The following is a 20,023-nucleotide window of genomic DNA, read 5'->3' as shown; positions in this document are numbered from 1 at the left end:
GCACTGTTGCTTACAGTGCAGAATAACATTAATAGTACACGATAAAAGCCGTCGCACATCGGAGGATTTGTTTTTGCAATGCATAAAAAAAAAAAACAAATATTTAAAGTTATAAGTTAAAGTAACAGTTAGCGTGCAAGTAGACATACCGACATTCAATGCCGGCAAATAAATTTAAGATGTGTAAAATAAATTCGTTCTAAGCTACTATATATCAACTTTTGATCGGCTTGAGTTTTGATTTTGTATTACCACAAATGTAAGTTTTGAAATAAGGAAGTGACTCGCATTCCGATTTGAAGAGCAGTTTCAGTTTGGTTCTAACATTATCAATAGTTCTTTAATGAAGCCTACTCAGTCCGGTGGTAGTGGTACCAGTGCCGCTAAAATGGGCGAACCCATTGAGTATGTTACCCTTATTAGCGATGACTCCGACGGCGAGCCGTCGCCCAAACGAAATCCTTCTGGGAGTGGTAGCCAGGCTGCTAGCCATACAAAGGCGAAATTCGATGATGATTCCAATGACACACCCGCCACCAGTGACGAGCGACGTACCAGCCGGCGTAACAAGCCTAAGGTCGACTACACAAATAAACCGGCAACTGCCAGTGCGGAGAATACGGCCTCCGACAAATGCAGTTCTGGCTCTTCGGGTAGCAGCTCGGGCCTGACAGATAAGCGAAGTCAGGGACAGGCCGAACAACGTACCCGCAAGACGGAGGCTGGGGCTAATCAGAGTACGGGCACTGGATCACGCAGTACTTTGCCAAAGGATACAAATGGGACCAATGGAGAAGCGCGGGACAACAGCACCCCAACGGTACTCTCGGGTCAGGAAGGTGCCGTCTTTCAGTCGCGCCTGCCCTTTAGCAAAATGACACCCAACGAGGAGGCGTGCTTCCCAGATATAAGCTGCTCGGGAATACTCGGTCATCGAGTGTTCCTTAATATTCGCAACAGCCTGCTACACATGTGGGTGGACAATCCCAAGACCCAGTTGACTTTTGACAGTGCGCTCAAGCGACTGCCGCCGCCCTTTGACAGTGACCCGAATCTGGTTAGGCGAGTGCACTCGTTTCTGGAACGGCACGGCTTCATAAATTTCGGCATCTTTAAGCGTCTGTCGCCAATACCCAGTAAAAAGCTTGGCAAGGTAATCGTAATTGGAGCCGGAATTTCCGGACTGGCCGTTGGGCAACAGCTGCAACAATTTGGCATGGATGTCATTGTGCTGGAGGCAAGAGATCGGGTTGGCGGCCGCATTGCCACCTTTCGCAAGAATAGCTACATTGCAGACCTTGGCGCCATGGTAGTAACTGGTGTCTACGGCAATCCCATGACCATTCTGAGCAAACAGATTGGCATGGATCTGGTGCCAATCCAGCAGACATGTCCGTTATACGGACCTGACGGAAAACCGGTACCCAAAGAAAAGGATGATGTCATCGAGCGTGAATTTAACCGCCTACTGGAGTCGGCAAGCTATTTGTCGCATCGCCTAGACTTCAACTATGCCGGCAACAATCCAGTTTCATTGGGCGATGCTCTCGAATGGATCATCAATATGCAAGACAAAGCTGTGCAAGAGAAACGAGCTGCCCATATGCACGAGATTATTTCTGCCCAAACAAGAATCATTGAACATCGAAAACGGCTTAAAGCCACCTTACAGAAGATTGCGACGCTTAGGTCAGATCTTCAAAATCTAATTAAACAGCGACAGCCAAGGAGCGCACACAATGAAAATAGTTATGCGTCCCAGGAGTACGCGATTCGCAACACTCAAATTAAACTGGAGGATGCTATAAGCTCCGAGGCGGAGCAACGCATCGAGGGCCATAAATTGGAGATGAAACTGCAGGAAATCGAACAGAACGCACCGAGGTTAGTCAGATTCTATCTATAGACATGAACTCTTGACCCTTACACTTTTCACTCATACAGCCAGGTGTATCTCTCCTCGCGTGATCGTCTGATACTCGACTGGCACTTTGCCAATCTGGAGTTTGCCAATGCCACCCGCCTAGACAACTTGTCGCTGAAGCACTGGGATCAGGACGATGACTTCGAGTTCATTGGACACCACACGACAGTGCGAAATGGGTACTCCTGTGTGCCAGTTGCTCTCACCGAGAATATAGACATACGTCTTAACAGTGCGGTCAAGGAAATCAAGTACACCAGCAAAGGCGTCGAGATTGTGGCCGAAAATCTGAAGACTTCAAACTCGCTTATGACTTACAAGGCCGACTTAGCCGTCTGTACGCTTACGCTGGGCGTTTTAAAGGTAGCCGTCACACAGGAGGAGGCACATCATGCCAATACAGTGAAATTCGATCCGCCACTGCCAGACTGGAAGCAGCAGGCGATACGTCGGTTGGGATTTGGCAATCTGAACAAGGTGGTGCTCTGCTTCGATCGTATATTCTGGGATCCCAATGCGAATCTCTTTGGGCACGTGGGCAGCACGACTGCTAGTCGTGGTAAGTAGCTGACTTTCTATTCATTTTACGTTAAAAACATTAAAAGATTTACTTTATTAGGGGAAATGTTTCTCTTCTGGAGCATCAGCTCGTCACCCGTGCTGCTGGCTCTTGTCGCTGGCATGGCGGCCAATATTGTGGAGAGCGTGACAGATGACATCATCATCGGGCGCTGTATGTCCGTGCTGAAGAATATCTTCGGCAATACATCGGTTCCACAGCCTAAAGAGACGGTCGTCACTCGCTGGCGCAGTGATCAGTGGGCCCGCGGCTCATATAGCTATGTGTCAGTGGGCTCCTCAGGCAGCGACTATGATTTGCTCGCTGCACCTGTTATTCCGCCCACCAGTCATGAGCCACATTTCAGCAAAGACACCGAGGAACTACCGCGGCTCTTCTTTGCCGGTGAGCACACGATACGCAACTATCCGGCCACTGTCCACGGCGCGTATTTAAGCGGGTTGCGTGAGGCTGGCCGCATTGCCGATTACTATTTAGGCTATCCGGAAGGTACGCCGCCGGACATTGGCTATTCTGTCACAGAAGCTGCGAATTCGGTTTCAGTGGGCAATGTGGTAAAGCTGCGAGACCTGTCCCCACATCTATCCGACTCGCCCGTGTCAAAAAAGTCTGAGGAGAACTCAAACATTGCCGATTCGACAGATGTGCAGTAATTTTTGTATTTTTTAATGTTGAGCAACAACCGAAGACCATCTTAGAAATATAGTTATGTCAAATATATATATAGATAATGTACGTAATTGTGGTTTGTATGCTTTTTTATTAGAAGGAATTACACAACAAACAGGATAAAACCAATTAAACTAGTTCAAGTTAGCTGCTCTACGTCTAACTAACGATAATCATATCATTTTACTTAATTGAGTCAAAGTCGATAGTAATCTTTTTTTGCGTTGGGATAAACTGATTATAGACAATGCCAACTGCATCAAACATCCGCCTGGCAGCTCGATACGTAGGCTTATCCCTATACTTGTCAGATAAATAATATATTTCCCGGATGCCCGATTGTATAATTAACTTTGTGCACTCATTGCATGGGAAGAGAGTTGTGTAAAGACGCGTACCGTCTAGTGCGGTGCAATTGCTGTTTAGTATCGCGTTGGCTTCAGCATGCACCACATACATGTATTTATTTTTCATCGAATTCTTATCTTCGTCCTTCGACCATGGAAACTCATCGTCGCTGCAGTTTCTTGGAAAGCCATTGTAACCAATAGCAACAATCCGATTGTGGTTGTCTACGACACAGGCTCCAACCTGCGTAGAGGGATCCTTACTTCGCTTCGATGAGAGTATTGCGGTGGCCATGAAGTAATCGTCCCACGGTAGATAATCTTTTCGTTTTTGATTGTGGGAAGACGTCGAGTTCTCAATACTCTCCGCACGATCCTTATTATTATCCATCACTTCTTCAGACATCACACTAAAAATAATAATACAAATAAATAGAAAAATATTTAATATTTGGACTCGCTAATTATAGATAAAAATAAAACAAATGTTATGCATATGATTACATTTTTATTTATATTCAATATCATATAACACACTTCAGAAGCAAAATAATCGTATGTAATACATATTTAATATAATTGGAATTTACAAAAAATACTTTGTATCAGAATCTAAATAGTCAAATCGAAATGTTTCAGTAGGTGCGTAATAGGGCTATTTATATTTATATATATTTGTATATTTTAAGCTATTTTCTGTACTTGTATGGGATTCTGCTTCAGATGCAGGTAAATTGACCGCATACGTGAGACGTCCTTTCCAGATTTATTGACCTTAGGATTAAAATCGCACAGCTTGGCGATGCGTTCCCATTCAGTTCCAGGTTCGACTGCTCCATTTTCTAAAGACGCGGCTTGAGCTTCAGCATTGCGAGACGATAGTTTTGTTTTCGAAATGGACTCTTCGATCTGGCGCATCCAATCATCTAGCTCCTTCTTGGCCTGCTGGCGGAGTTCCTCTTTTTTACGCTCCTCCTCAATATCCTTCTCCTCTAGCCGCTTTTTTTGGTCCTCGCGCCACTTCCTTATTTTCTCGGGTTCTTCACGCGACGGCGGAGGACCTGAGATACCAACTGGTTCGTTAGTCTCGCTGCCGATGACCTCGAAGCTGCCAGTCGATGATTCGAGACCACCTCCCACATTGGCAGAGAGTTCACTGCCTAACTCGGCCCCGGTGCTGACTAAGCCGCCCAGCAGTCCATCATCGGTTGCAAGTGCAGCAACTGCACTTGTGGCAGATCCACCAGTTATTTCAGCTTCAAGGTCTCCAAGAACCGATTGCTCGCGTGCCAAAAACTCTGCAGCTGGATCAACTTCCTCTTTGGCAGCAAAGTCGTCTCCAAAATCCAAATCCATTGTACTCTAAAAGAGCACGATTACAGTTAATGGGCGTATTTTCACTTACACGTAGAATGTGTAAATATCAACCTAAGTGCAATAATGGATTTCATACAATACTGCATACCTTTTTAGTTATTGGAGAAGTGTTTGCTTAACTTATTTAGTTTTTGTTTTAACGTATTGACAAATAATGTTTTAAATACGTATTATCCAAAAGTTTTTCCTCTTTTCTTTTTGTAAAAAAAACTCGTAGTGAGTAAATTGACAGTCACTAATAGAGATTACAAGTTATCGATAATACACCAATTTAAGCTAGTATCGATTGACAGTATTTCAATTCAAATTATATTATTTTTAATGAATATTACGTCAATTGTGAGTAAATATATTTATAACGTGTTTGAATGATAATTAATTGACTAACATTATAAGAGTAGAAACAATAAAATAAAATAACTTTCAGCGCGGATTTTATTTTACGAAAGACAAGATATAATAAAATATATCATATATGCATTTATTAGACAAGAGTACTGACCAGTGACAAGGGGCAATTAAAACAAATAAAGTATTTTCTAAATAATATGTGTGCAACATATGTGTTTGTTATTTGACCAAACAAATTTACCGGTTGGAATGCTTCTTACAGTTTAGTTGATCAGTGGTGTACAAAGATATCAAATTTTACAACACTTTTCGGTAGGAAATAAATTCATATATATGCGTGTTTACATACATAAGTACTGTATTTACGCACATTGTTACACATGCATTTACTAGGTTTGTATATAAGAATGGAAATAATGTGCTTATACTGTAAACTATACTCACCAAACAAATATTACTACAGATATAATACAGATATCAAACAAAATTCAAAGCAAAACTAACACTTCGGCTAACATAAGCACACGACTTTCATCGAACTGATTCACGTGTGCATAGTTCAAATGAACAATAGTTCATTTGTACTTGAGCGGCCATTTTGGAGATTGTTTCACCCACAAAAAAGTTATGCAGCCCAATTGTAGTAGTTTACAAAATAATTTTACTTAAAATTGTAACGTAAATAGACAAGTGCATAATCAAAGCTAATAATAAAGATGATCCATCGCAGTGTGAACGCAACGAAACAGTAAAACGACCAAGTTGCTTTGCTAGTGACTATCTCTCAACGCACGCACACATGTATGTATGTACTTGCATACATATACTTTAAGCATACATACGTACATAAGTATGTATATGTTAAAAGTGGTCAAAGGAAATATAAACTGATGTACAAACTTACACGCATACATATGTATGTAAATACCCAAATACAACTTGTCTAATTTGAAAGAACTTGTAAAAATAAGAAAAAATGTGCCTTCCTAAACACGCCAAACTGTGCGCGGCATAATTTATCATCGTATGTATGTGTGTATATGTATAAATATCAAAGTATCTGCGAAAAATGCACTTGTCGCTAGGGCTGCATAAAACGAAACTGTATTGATGTACTCATTAAAGCATATTGTCGAATGAAAGTTCATTTGATAAATCATAAAACCAGTGATTGCGGCAAGTGGAATACAAATTGAATACTAAAGAATAAAAACGATTACGAATTTCACATGTATATATGCATGTCTCGATTTGGTATCGAGCTGAGCAGACCGTGTCTGTAGTTGCAGCCCTGGAATCTGCATTTGATGTTTATGGCATACTGAGAATACAAGAATTAACCCCAAACAAAAATACCTGCTTCCAGCTCAAGCACACCACATGGATCCCAACTCCAGCCCCTGGTCTTACGCTTACAATCGCATCGTCCCCGGTTCCACAGGCAGCACGGGCAGCACAGCGGAGGAATTTCAGCACCCACATTTAGCAACAATTACAGCGGCCAGTCTTGCTAGCTTCAATGCGGCTGCAGCGAGCGGCGGCAGTTTTGTGCCACCATCGCCCATTGGCAGCTACAATCCAGTATTCCAGCAGATTTATCATCATGCAGCCGCGGCAAGCGTGCAGCCAAAGCCTGCGCATTATGCCTCATCGACGGTCAACACGCCGCACCGACAGCTACAACAACTGCAGCTGCCCACGCTGGACAAGCAGCTCAGCTCGTTTCAGAACCAGGCTGCGGTGGCGGCTGTCTCCTCGGCAGCTGCAGCCGCCGCTGCCGTTAATAATGTTGCCTCGAACTACTACGGCGAAAACTCATCGTCAAGTGGCGCCTCGCCGTCACCTACCACGGTAGCCCTAACATCAACATCGTTGACGTGGAACACGCCCAACATGATATCCAACACGTTCCTTGCCATGCAGCAGCAACAGCAGCAGGCGCAACAGCAACAACAGCAGCAGCAGCAACAAGCTCAACAGCAACTGAATCTAGTGGCCGACAAAGTGGTGAGTATAAAATCCAATTGTTGCAACAATATTTAACACAGAGTTGCAGAAGGCCATGGCCGGGGAGGAGGGGCTCGAGGGGCTCAGTATTTGTGTTGGTATCCTTGGTATTCCGTAAGCAATGCTCAATACACACACTAATCGATGCATTTGAACAGGCTTTACTTTTAGCTTAAGAGATTTAGGGAATTGTGATTCGCAAATAATTGAGAAATGGACAAAACGATTGATTAGGTGATAAATGATACACTAAGTTCACAATTTGAATGATTATCTTTCCATATAATAATATAACTGATATGACCAAGTTTTTCTTAGAGCTAGTTAGAGTGTTTCAAAGCTTTTAATGCTGGGTCCCTTTTGATGCTCCTCTTACACATCCAAATACTAACTCTGCTTAGACTATGCCTCAACTACTTACTTATGCCTTTAACTGTCTATGTATGTAATGTACTGTATATATATGTAACGAAATCCGAACAAAAACAATTTCCGTTTCCATCAAATTTATGTACAAATCAAATATCAACCAACTGCCTACAACTGCAACGAATCTGTAGCAAATCAAACAAGAAAACTCACAACAAACCAAGGCGCATCTCAAAGCGTACAACGATCTAATTTACTTCACTCAATTGCAACAACAACAACAGCAGCAGCAACAACAGCAACAGCAACAGCAACAACAACAACAACAACAGCAACAACAACAACAGCAACAACAAGAACAATTGCAACAAGAGATTGCCGAGGCAGAAACATATTATACCATAGATGGGCAAAAACTGAAGCTGGCACGCAAGGATACTCAGACGATTCACATTGAACAGCAGAATGCGAGTCCGGCGTATGCAGCGCAGTATGCGAGTCCGGCCTTGAGCTCGGCGGATGGATCACCTATCACGAATTTACACACGGTCGATGTCGGTGGATCACCCCAGGTGATTGTCTATAAGACGGCAACGGCCCCGGTGGCGGCGTCAGTAGCGGCTGGTTCGACTGGTTCGCCAGTGTCGCGACGCACCGTAATGAACGTGGCAGGCGCGGGTTCGTCTGCAGCGCCCACAACGGTGGCCTACTCATCTGTGATACAAAGCACACTGCAGCAACAGCACCTGCAACAGCAGCAACAACAACAACAACAACAACAGCAGCAACAGCAGCATTGCTGGACAAAGCCAGAGGATGGGCAAGAAGAGATTAAGAGCGTATTGCAATTGCATGTCAAGCAAGAGCATCGGCAGCTGGACTATGCCAATGATGCGGCTGGCGGCACAGATGCTGGCGAGAATCTCGTGTTTAATCTTCCACCGGGTCTTGAGATAAAGCAAACGTTTTATCAGCCAGCGGTCGTCGCTGTAGATTCGGCCGCGTCTGTGTCTTTGCAACAGGCGCAGGCGCAGGCTGTAGCCCAGGAGCATCTGTTGCAACAACAGCAGCAGAGTTCCAGCTCGCCACAAGGCAGGCGGCAACACGTTGTGGCTAATATGATATTGTCGCCAGGGACTCCGAGCAGCTTAGCGTCACAGATTCAAACAGTGCCAAAGGTTTGTATTTCATTTGTATGTATTTATTTTTGGATTAATTTTCCGTTTGTTTTCTTGTTTTTAAGTTTGTTGTGCTTTGCTTTGTTATTATTTTGATGTTTTGATTTCGCGTTTTGTTTACCACCTAACGGCTGTTATACGAATCTGCAATCGATTCCAAAGAGTAGAACTAGTTCATAATCGAACCGCTTCTAGCCATTTGTATAACAACGTACTTATTTCAATAATGAATGTATATACATACATACATATATAATAGTAACTTTTCTATTTGTTTTGTCTGATCGCGTATTTATGCAAACTTTTTATGTTAACTCATATGCCTTCTTCCCTTTTGGCGGCGCGAAGAACTTCTGTTATCTATTTTCTGTTATATTACTGTTTACATTTTGGTGGCGGTGTTGTGTCTGATTTGATTATGAACTTTTTGTTATTGCTTTTGTTCTATGTTTTCGTTTCTCTGGTTTTGTTTTTGCTTTTCTTTCGTTAAATATAAATACATACGTACGTTCTGTCGAAACTAATAAATTATAGCAAATACAGCTAATTGTCTTATTGGCGAAATCTTGTGGTCAATTTGAAACTGTGACGTGACGTTGTTGTTGAGGAAGTTTTATGTCATCTTTGTAATACCTATAAAAAGAAAATATCCCAAATGCAATCTTAATATATAAATGACTTTAAAAGAACATATTAAGTGCTGGGTTAATAAAAGTTTATTATTGGTCCAATTGCAGGAGGATGTAAAGCCCCCGCCCAAGCCAGCAAAGACGCCGCGCAAACGACAACCGAAGAAGACGCTTATTCCAAGTAGCGAATACAGTACGGTGCGCAGTCCGCAGGAGTCACAGCATCACCAGTTGCAGCAACAACAACAGCACAATCAACAGCAACAGCAGCAACAGCAAAATACGTATTACGATTTTAATAGCAAGTGGAATACACCGCTAAAAACGGAGAACAATACGGCTTCTGTATCGCCAGCAACAACCATTAACATACCCACATATCCGCAGCATAGCCAGCAACACCAGCAGTCCTCTCAGCAGCAGCAGCAACAACAGCAGCAGCATCTCCCGCAGCCCGCACACCTACAATCATCGCAGGCGCAATCACATCTCACGCAGCTAGCCCAGTACTATCCAGCGTTTCCGCAACCCATTGCATCCCAGTACACGGCATGTATGCAACAGCAACAACAGCAGCAGCAGCAACAGCAGCAACAACAGCAGCAGCAGCAGCAACAACAACAGCAGCAGCAGGTGTACACGCAACAACAACAACAACAACAGCAGGTTTATACGCAACAACTGCAGCATCAACAGCAGCAGCAGCAGCAGCAACAACAACAACAGCAGCAACAACAGCATCAACAGGATAAAGTTGAGGCTGTGCAGCAGCAGGAGGAGGAGTCGGCAGCTGCTGCTGCCGCCACCGAGGCCAGCAATAAAGTCATTGTGCCAAACATAGAAGAGGAACTGGACTTCTTGGCGGATGCAAATAGTTTGGCGAAACAGGGCTATGCTAATTCGTTGGCAACAAATGGACGCAACACGAACTCCTCGACAAACAACACAAACTTTGGCATACGCAATCCTAATAAAACGCCTTCACCCGAGCCGCCTTCATCTTCGACGCACGACTGCAGCAATAATGGAATATCGCCGGCCACAACAACACTCTGCCCATCCAGTGCGACGGCGTCTGCGTATAGTCCATCCGTACCGAAGCCTATTAGCGTGGGCACGTCTATTGGCGAGAAGAAAACGCAATTTATGGATAGCTACCTTAAGTTTCTACAAGGGGAACGGGATGATGATCCACCGCCAGTGGTGAAGCCATCGCGCAAGCTTAATTACCCACGTGCTCCATACAAACGCAAAGGGAAACCCGGTGCCGGCGATGAGGCGTCCACGTCGCAGGCAACGGCATCGTGTGGAACAGCGACAGACGGTCAGGCTTCCCAGAACATGGCTGGTCTCGTCGGCGACGATGGGCATCGTATCAAAATACTCTCACAAACTCAAATACTGCCTAAAAAGAGGCCGCATGCACAAATGGTGGCGGCGGCAGCTGCCGCAGCAGCAGCCGCTGAATCAACATCTACCTCTGTCATACAGCATCCCGCAGCCGATCAGACGACATCCTCGTTTCGGCCATACGCCCAGCAGCAGCAGCAGGAGTCGCCGGGTCTGGGCGCCGCACAGCATTTTGTGCAGCAGCATTGCGCGCAGTTGGGTAGCGGGAGCGGCAGTCAAGGTATGTTACTTGACCAACAGCATAATTCCAATAAGCACTCTACTATCGCAACAACTACTGCGCCATGCAACAACAATTACAACAACAACAACAACCACCATCACACACCCGCCGCTGTCGCCGCCGCCGCCGCCGCCGACGCGCCAACGGCGGCAGCCACCATCAACACAGCAGTTAGCGTGGCAGCAGCTCCTGCCGCGCCCAATCATCATCACCTTATTAATCTGATTTGGCCGTGGCAGCATTAGTCGCGATAATGACCACATCGCATCCATGTGACTCGACAGACGAGACAGAGACAACGAACCTTAAACCAGGGACATGGACACTGTGCATATGTAAAAACCGAATACATAAACTTAACTTTTAAAATTGTTATAATGCCGAATCGCAAGAGCAAAAAAAAAAAAAAAAAAAACAAACAAACAAAACAAATAAGAAAGAATAAGTATTTTTGAGATGGAATACCGAGAACAAATATTATTAATTTAAAAAAAAAAAAAGAAAAAATCATCAAAAAATAAAAACTTGTATTTTTATTATTTACCTGTGTGAGATAAACGACGAATGGCTGCAGCGGCAGTGTCGTCGATGGCTTCTCGGCTGTGGGTTTATGTTGTTGACGTAGTTGTTGTTCCGCGCGTGGCATGCATTGCCATTTTGGTTGCCGTTTCGCTCTCCACTACCACTACAACCACCACCACCACCACCACCACCACCACCACTTTGATGCTTGCTAACTACTTTTGTGCTCTCCACAGACCCTTTAAACTTGCCGCCACGTCGGGAGCAATGCTCCCGCAAGGCCAAGGAGAGCAGCATGCACGCACTTCTCTTGAATACATCAACAATTGGGGAGGGCGGCGCGGTTGGTGAGCCAGAGGAGTTCACTGACTCGGACACGGATCCCGTTTGGACGCCGCAGGAGGAAGATGTAAGTGTATCTTGCTTGCTCGTCCGCTGTCGCTAGCGTATCTAATCCATACCTCATCCAACTGTATCACACAGAGTGACGACGGCAAGGGCTATGGGAAGCGCAAGGCAGCGCGACGCATCAAAGGAACGCCGCGCAAGAACACATATTGTCAGCCACCAACGCATTTGCAGCAGCACCAGCAGCTGCAGCAGTTGCAGGTACAGCAACAACATCAGCAGCAGCAGATGCATGGCTCCACCGATGGCTATAATCCGCAGCAGGATCTGCAGAGTGGGGCAGCCGTTAGCTATAGCAGTGCGGGGACGGCATCTGCATCCACAGCCGAGAACTTTAAAGTAGGCTATAGATTGGCGTATCTATCTGTATTGTATTCTTAAAGTATAATATTCTCTCTTCTCGTGCACAGACTGGAGACTTTATCGTTTTGCGTTCGGATCTGGTTAATGACTGGCCGACCATTTGGCAGGTGGACTCCAAGTGCATCTTGCAAAAGTATGAGCCGTTTCGTCAGAACGGCAAAACCTTTTACCGCAACATGTCGAAGGTAAAATGAAATCACCAATATTTCTATCCTGAAAGTCCCAAATGTTGTTTCTGTGCCCACAGTACGCTTCGTGGAATCTTGAAACAAAGAAACTCTACCTCAAAGCACCCGTACGCATACAGCTGCAGTCTCACACGGAGACCATTGTGGAATTCATGCGGTCTGAGCTGCTTGCCGATGATACCGAGCAGTTTATCGAAAAGATAATGGAGGATTTTCTGTCCTATCGGGACAATTTCGAAATCTACATACAAACCATGATATCACAAGCGCTCGATCCTAGCTTCTTCTCGGAGATAACGCGTGAGAAAGGTAGATCCCTACAAATCATTTACAACAAAAGCGTACTTTGATTGCATCTTCTAATTCCAGATGACTATTTTCTGGGAAGCGTGCGTGTAATAGACAATATAATGGACAATTGCAAGCGGAAATTGTTGGCTATCACTCCATGGACACGTAGCATTATTTCATCAATCGAGACGTGGCCCAAGTGTCATGTGTTCTCTGAGTGGGTGCAGAACAACTTGACCCAGAAGAATTGCGCTGGCTGCCATCAACCAGGCATTGCAGTTCGTTTCCTGTTATTTGGGGAGCCCTACAATCCAAACACCATGCAGACCATAGCTGCAGATGCACGAATCGTGTACGAGAAGGTAAAAAGCATTTAGCGCTATAGATTTAGAAATTGTAAAATGGACTGACTGTACCTTGTTATCCTACCAGGACATTGTGCTGTGTCGTATTTGTGCCGCACGTGCGGATCTCTTCCACAAGATTGCGCATGAGAAGTTCAATTTGTTTATCAATTGCTCGCAGCGAGTAACAGAGCAGCAGCAGCAGTGCCCCGGCAAGACATCGACGGAAATACTCAATGATTTGCTGGCCGAGCACAATTGGATAGATGAGGTTAGTTTTGTCACGACTCTTTGCATCTTTGGTATTCATCTAAACGGTTCACCTTCTATCTTGATAGCTATTCCGCAATATGCGCAACTGCTGGGCGGAGGTCGAGAGCCTGGAGCGGCAAAAACGCTTTCGCGAAGTAATGCAGTAATCAACGATAGGCATTGTATACTTACTGCAGATTGGAGCAGGAGCTAGACCTGCTCGAAAATATTTAAATGTATACAAGAACGCTGCAATAAACTCAATGAGTTGTTAGTTTATATTCATACCAGTAATCTTAAGTTTTGGTTTTACGTTAAGAGCTTTTACGAAATTCATATCGCGCTCTTCCCAAGTCTGCGATCCAATGTTATGCACACGGCATGAGCATGCTATGTTAGAGTGTTTATGCTGTGATTGGTTGTGTAGCTACGCGTCTAAAACTAGTGTATATATATCATAATTCGGGCGTATTTCCAAGTCTCTAATGCGATTATGTTAGTAACTATCTTATAAGCTTTTATCTGCAAGCCCAATGGAAAAAATAATTAAATGCATACCATATATATAGCTATTTAAGTTGCCCCCTTGCATGTTCCACATGCGTATAAGAATGCTAGTTGAAAACATTTTTTAAGTTTATAAACACATCCAAAACTTACGTAGAACCGGTATATGTAAGCACAGTACATAATACTATTAGCACCTTCAGTATAAATGGATTTTAACAATAGACAAAGACATAGACGCAGAATTTATTGTTTGCGGCCTTTTATTTTTATTGTCCATGACCGAAGTAATTGTATTTAAGTAGTTATTATATACAATAATATATGTATATGTATATTTAAATATAAGTGTACATTTCTTTCGCTCTCAAGCTCATTCAAAATTTGAAATAAATGCTTGTAAATAAAAGAAATTTATATAAATATCAAATTTCAAACTTCTATTTGTAATAATATGTCAATACTTCAACTTGAAACAGGGTAGCAGAAATTTGGGCTGATCCCGTTTTCGTTTATTGTACTTTTCCATTCTTTTCGCTTTTGTCCAGTTCGCACGGGAGGCATAGCATGGCCGCACACAATAACCGGCCGGACGGACTGCGGCCTTGACAAATCGCTTGGTCGCGCCCTCAATTCAAATTTGCTGCTGAAATTTACGTCAACCAGGAAACTTTTCTCTTTGGTTACAAAAGGTAAACACCTATTCGAATTTACCGCAATACGTCTAACTTACACTCTATTCTCCGAATGTACAGTATCTGACAATTTCACAACATACGCAATATATTATATGGAAAATTATATGAAACTGAAGAGTTCTTCTGGTCTAGCTGATTCGTATACTTAGGTATACGTAGTGCCATAGTATAGTTTTGCTTACTAATTACTTAACTACATGTATAAAGCACTATGAAACATTGTTCCTATTTTTTTAATAACCTGTGTTTATGTTTGTTCCTTTTCTCCCTTTTTTGTCCAATTGCTATGAAATTAACCGGCTACATGACATGCGAAAATGCAAAGTAGTTGCTATTCGTGTTGTTTTCCACATCAAAATGGGGAGTTATAAAAAGGGAAATAAACCGCTTAACCTTGTTTACAGATTTGGTGAAGGGAGCGTTCGCGTCTTAGCCAGTTCTTTCAATGCGCTAAAAGCCGCTAAGCCCTGCCGTGGGCTGTGGGCTCCTTTGAGAACGCCAGGCTAGCAGAACGAAAATGAATTCACAAACTGCGCCGTTTTCAATACGTGAAAGTTCAAGCCGCGGAGAAACGTTTTGATATTTTAGCGGAGATAATCGCTTCAACCTGGGTGTGGCTGCTGTTTGCCCCTGACATTGTCCTTCAAGAAAGAATTTGAATTTTAAAAAATAAATTGAATTAAAAAATACATACACATACATACATATATGTACATATGTATGTTAAGTGCTTGTGTATGCTTGGTTATGTGAGGAAGTGAGAGTGAAAGTGTGTGTGGAACGCGCAGCCTCCGCGCCACTAGAAAGGGGCAGCAAAAACGCGGCAAGCGCTCCATCAGCTGATTTCGGTAACGATTTTTGTTTTCTTTCATTTTCGCAATAACTGCGCCGTCGCCATCGCCATCGCCATCGCCAACGCTAGCGACAACGCCAACGCTAGCGACAGCGTCAGCAGAGCCAGCGCCAGCGACATCGACTAAAAGGATTTCCGTGCTTTCAGCTCATTTCAGTTCGTATCGGTATTCCATACAAGACGGAACGGAACGGAACGGAGCGCGAGCCACAAAAAATACTTTGTGCATATAAGCAATATTCGCATTGCTGCTGCACTCAACGCCAGTCGTGCTATTTCAGAACCGTAACATTGCTGCTCTCTGTGTGTGTGTGAGTGTGTGCGCCGCATCAGTTTGCTGTTTGGCTTCTTTTAATCATTTGCCGCCTTCAAACACATGTATGTGTGTGTGTTTCTTCTCTGTTATGGCCGCTGTTATACACAACATATCTGTCATTTGATGGTGCAACAAAGTTCGTGTTAACGTACGTCGACAGACACATACAAACAAAGCACACGCAGCACGTATGTGTGTGCCGTTAATTCTACTGCCGAAGATTAAGATGAATCTGTGCGGTTCATTAAGCCGCGAACTCTTCCTCGAAGGTATGCCCACACTCATATAATTTACATATTTTCTTTAGCAAATCAACATGTCCATGAAATGTCAGGCGCTGACATTTGTTTTTACTTTCGCTGTGTGTATTTGCTTAAGTGTGTGTATGCCATTATGCATACGTGTGTATATCTTCTTAGCTGGAGGCTTAATTCGACAAATGCTTTTCCCTACATTGTTATTGTTATTATTATTTTTTACTTACATACATATGTATGTACATACATTTAAATATTTGCTAGTCACACATTTGATGTGATGAGCGAAAATATGTATACGTACATATACATACAAATGTACATAAATATTTGTATATGCATCTACATAAACTGTCTACATATTTATAAATATAAATCAAAACAAAACACAAAAATTATTTCGGGATGAGTGGGAACGACTGCCAGATATGTTATACAATTTAGTATTATTAATAGATATACATATGTATATTGGGCTTATATGTAATAAAAATCTTAGCATTAGAATTAGAATTAAAATTATTAGACACACTTATTTACATATATGTACATACATATGTACATATGTATCTATTACTGTCCCCGTGCGTACAGGGTATACTTGTGCCAGCACTGCTGCAAGCGTGCCGAAAAAGTCATTTCAAAATCTATTTTATTGTTGTACGATACACATTCCTCTCAATTTGTAGAACAGAGACATTTCTATGGGGATTTCGTGAATGGCGAAAATTGTCTTTTGGCTTCTCCGTTAATATCCGGTAAAGTATTTAAGTATTTCCCAGAAGTCTTAACTCTTAACTCTCGTCAATCTTCTATGTGCTGCACACATTTGGTAATTATTCGTTAGATGATGTCATTAGTCAATCTGTCCTGGCTTTATCTGACCATGGTCCACAGTGTAAGTGACCTTTATCATAATGGAAATAATTGAAATAAATTGGGCCGTAACTTGCATATCCTGGCTAAAACAAAAGTTTTCCCAATAATTAGAAGAGATGGCAGCCTATTAGCCTAATTTTCTCGGCCATGCACAATTACCGCATAATATGATTATGTTTGACTTTGCTCTGATTGCGAAGGGAGGTATGCGAGTAAAAGAATATTTCCGTGTTCCATCGACGATGATTAGCGCATTATGCGAATTATTTCCAAGAGCTCCAAATTGGACTTCGGGGCCAAAGTTATGCTCAGGCACCGGAAGGCGCACGGAGAGCACGTTGGAATTTGTTGAAAGTTATAAACCACGGTTAATAAAATGCGCCGCCCGTAAACAGCATCCAATTTCGCTTTTATTGCTTTGCGTGCTCCGCCCGCAATAGTAAAAAGTGAATCTGTAATCGATATTGAGTTTTACTTTTCCAATTTAATGGGCTAACTTCAAACCAGGTGTCGAAGTACAGAATGCCAATTAAAAATAAATAAATAAAAATAAGAAGAGAAGAGAGAAAATAGTAGAGAAGTAAACTTATAAATCATCCTGTAAGTTGGAAGGTTGACGGCGCGACAGCAAATTTGCTTGGATAGGGGATACTTATTGATCGACCCTCGCGTTTGATGCGTCTGCCGCGCTCACTTTTTTTAAAGAAATAATCTTATTTACAAATTGGAAATTAATTTAGAAACATTTTCACTCTCTACAAATTGAATTTTGATAAAAGTTTCGCAGGCACTTGCCCGCCCCATGTTCCATGCCCCACGGCTCATGCCACACGACTTTTGACGCCATTTTCGACACGATTTATGCGTGTTGTGGTGCTCGTTACCATTGGGGCCAGTCGAACGCCAAGGAAAGGAGCCAATAAGCCACGCTGCGGGTTTCTTCATATTGCGCACTTTGTTGCAAGACTTTAGCCGACTGTAGCAGGTAAGGAAGGCTCTGCTCTGCTTTACGGAATACGTGTGTACGTACGGGTTGCCTGCAGCTAACGTCCTGCAAATTCTTCATTTGTTTCACATTATTTCTCGCGTGCTCGCTTTTAAGGCTTTCATCTATCTTTTGATGGCCAAATTATTGGCTGAATGGGGAAATGGAGCACACAAGTTGCAGCATCACCTCACACGTTCTCAACCACACACACACACACACATACATACACGGACTGACACACCCATCAGCCTTTGTCATGGACAGACATTAATTAACACCGATGACACCCACAACTTAACAAATGAACGTTAAATGGGCGAATGATATTCGCTTCAGGGACTTTGAGCGTATTATGTATTCTCTATAGTTTTTTTTTTTTTTTTTTAAATTTTTTTTCTTTTTTTTAGCTTTAATCATTATTCATTCAACCGCACAGTAAGCAGACTTCCGTTAGCCAACGCCAGAAAACGGATGTAGAGTGTTTTGTTTATACATACATATGTATGTATGCATGCATGTATGTGTGTGTGTGTGTGCTTATATATGTATGTACATGCATGAGTGTTGGTATTTTAGTTTAAACTGAATACATAGGACGAATATAGAATGTGTATATGTATACATGAGCATATATGCATATGAACACATACATACATCTGTACATAGTCGAAGACGAATGTATGCGTGAGTCTGTCTAAGCTGTATGTAGGAATGTAAATTTTGTGTATGCAGGTTAGTATTTTGATAGACATATAGCTACCTTAAACTAACTAACGAATGCAAATATGTATGAATATACATATATGGTATGTGTGTGTGTGTGCGTCATGAATGCATGCATGCAAATACGTGCATGTACATACATATGTACATAGATAGTCATATACATATATACTATGTATGAATGTATGTATGGACATATGTATGCATGTTTACATGTGTGAATGTATGATCTTTTGCATATATTTACTTATGAAAATACGAGTAGTAGTCGAATGTACATATGTATGCAACTAATTATGAATGTAGGTAGGTCCACATGCATGCGTGTGTTCATGTACGCAAGCATTTATTTATGTACGAATCGATGTATTAAATAGCATACATGTTTGCATGAGTGTTAGTATGTTGATATGCAACTGAGTATGTAAGTATTGCATGTATTTATGTATACACTTATGAGTTTAAGTATGTATACATATGTACGTACATGTGCATATATAAAAGCATGTACACATTAACGCAAGTACATACATATGTTGTCCTGAAATCATTGTATATTATACATAGCCATTTACATAGATGTATATGTAACATATGCTTAACATGCTTATTTAACGGCATTCAATCAAGGCTAAAAACTTTTGGTAGAGCGCCCAAAAGCAAACTCTAAAAATTGAAGCAATTACACGGTCTGTAATAGGGCTGGTGTGCTCTTAGCCCATTTGGGCTTACAACATGCTATCAACAACTCGCCATGAACGTAATTGTTGTTATAAAGCGAATTTCCCTTTCTATTTACTTTCAGTTAACCGCAAGACTTAGATAAATATATACTATTTAAGTAATATGATAAGTAAACCGAATTGCACCGTGGGCAATAGACAAAACGGAGACAGCGAGAGCAGGAAGAAGTAAGTGCCGAGAGATACGTAGACAGGGACGGACAACGCACTTTCCGGCGACTAGTATGGCCGCATCAAATTACGCCGTGCGGGGCATCATAGGGCAACACACTCGCACCACATGGCACTAAAACAAAGCCCAAGGCAAACGCAAACACTCGTGCATGTGGCATGACTACGACCACGATTACGACTGCGACTAGAAGCGAGTTGTGTGTGGAGCTGCAATTAAGGCAGACAGGCCGTGCCGGAGGCCGAAGACAATAGGTGCGCCCCAAAGTCCTCGTGCTCGTCCTCGTCCTCGTCCTCGTCCTCGTCGACGTCATCGTCATCGTCATAGTCGACCTGTTAGTGCTCCTCAAGTTATACAACATCCACGCCACGCCACGCCACAGCAGGCCACGCCACGACACGGCACGGCCATAGGTTAGCGCCTGTCCGGGCTTAGCCAAATCTCCCAGCGCCAAC

The 20,023-nt window shown here is 42.8% G+C and overlaps 4 protein-coding genes across 15 annotated transcripts; 2 read left to right on the top strand and 2 right to left on the bottom strand.

Annotated features, from left to right (window-relative positions):
• The first annotated feature begins 10 nt into the window (after positions 1-10).
• Su(var)3-3 (lysine-specific histone demethylase Su(var)3-3) lies at positions 11-3,244 on the top strand. 2 transcript variants are annotated; one of them, XM_089259912.1, is made up of 4 exons: positions 11-259; positions 337-1,884; positions 1,945-2,483; positions 2,544-3,244. In XM_089259912.1, the coding sequence occupies exons 2-4, from the start codon at positions 344-346 to the stop codon at positions 3,155-3,157; spliced, it is 2,694 nt and encodes an 897-aa protein (XP_089116038.1). In that variant the 5' UTR covers positions 11-259; positions 337-343; the 3' UTR covers positions 3,158-3,244. The 2 variants fall into 2 exon arrangements, with proteins under 2 accessions (XP_089116038.1, XP_089116039.1); XM_089259913.1 differs by having other exon boundaries at positions 11-1,884.
• On the bottom strand, positions 3,245-5,854 carry LOC108651106 (putative deoxycytidylate deaminase). Of its 2 annotated transcripts, XM_089259917.1 has the most exons (2): positions 5,693-5,854; positions 3,245-3,930 (listed from the first exon to the last, which is right to left on the bottom strand). In XM_089259917.1, the coding sequence occupies exon 2, from the start codon at positions 3,924-3,926 to the stop codon at positions 3,357-3,359; it is 570 nt and encodes a 189-aa protein (XP_089116043.1). In that variant the 5' UTR covers positions 3,927-3,930; positions 5,693-5,854; the 3' UTR covers positions 3,245-3,356. The 2 variants fall into 2 exon arrangements, with proteins under 2 accessions (XP_089116043.1, XP_030247098.1); XM_030391238.2 differs by lacking the exon at positions 5,693-5,854 and having other exon boundaries at positions 3,245-3,971.
• Positions 4,009-4,876, bottom strand: Clc (clathrin light chain). The gene has a single exon (XM_030391237.2). The coding sequence runs from the start codon at positions 4,874-4,876 to the stop codon at positions 4,205-4,207; it is 672 nt and encodes a 223-aa protein (XP_030247097.1). The 3' UTR covers positions 4,009-4,204.
• On the top strand, positions 5,482-14,365 carry LOC108651111 (uncharacterized). Of its 10 annotated transcripts, none has more exons than XM_089259903.1 (11): positions 5,482-5,641; positions 6,615-7,255; positions 7,816-8,802; positions 9,540-11,061; positions 11,823-11,995; positions 12,070-12,333; positions 12,405-12,542; positions 12,605-12,854; positions 12,915-13,198; positions 13,269-13,451; positions 13,519-14,365. In XM_089259903.1, the coding sequence occupies exons 1-11, from the start codon at positions 5,629-5,631 to the stop codon at positions 13,597-13,599; spliced, it is 4,536 nt and encodes a 1,511-aa protein (XP_089116029.1). In that variant the 5' UTR covers positions 5,482-5,628; the 3' UTR covers positions 13,600-14,365. The 10 variants fall into 10 exon arrangements, with proteins under 10 accessions (XP_089116029.1, XP_089116030.1, XP_089116031.1 ...); XM_089259904.1 differs by lacking the exon at positions 5,482-5,641 and adding an exon at positions 5,822-6,049; XM_089259905.1 differs by lacking the exon at positions 5,482-5,641 and adding an exon at positions 5,844-6,053.
• The last annotated feature ends 5,658 nt before the right edge of the window (positions 14,366-20,023 follow it).

The sequence above is a fragment of the Drosophila navojoa genome, chromosome 4, assembly GCF_054131105.1.
Source record: "Drosophila navojoa isolate 15081-1374.11 chromosome 4, UAZ_NAV_1.0, whole genome shotgun sequence".
Classification (NCBI taxonomy): domain Eukaryota; kingdom Metazoa; phylum Arthropoda; class Insecta; order Diptera; family Drosophilidae; genus Drosophila; species Drosophila navojoa.
This window is presented reverse-complemented; position numbering and strand designations above follow the sequence as displayed.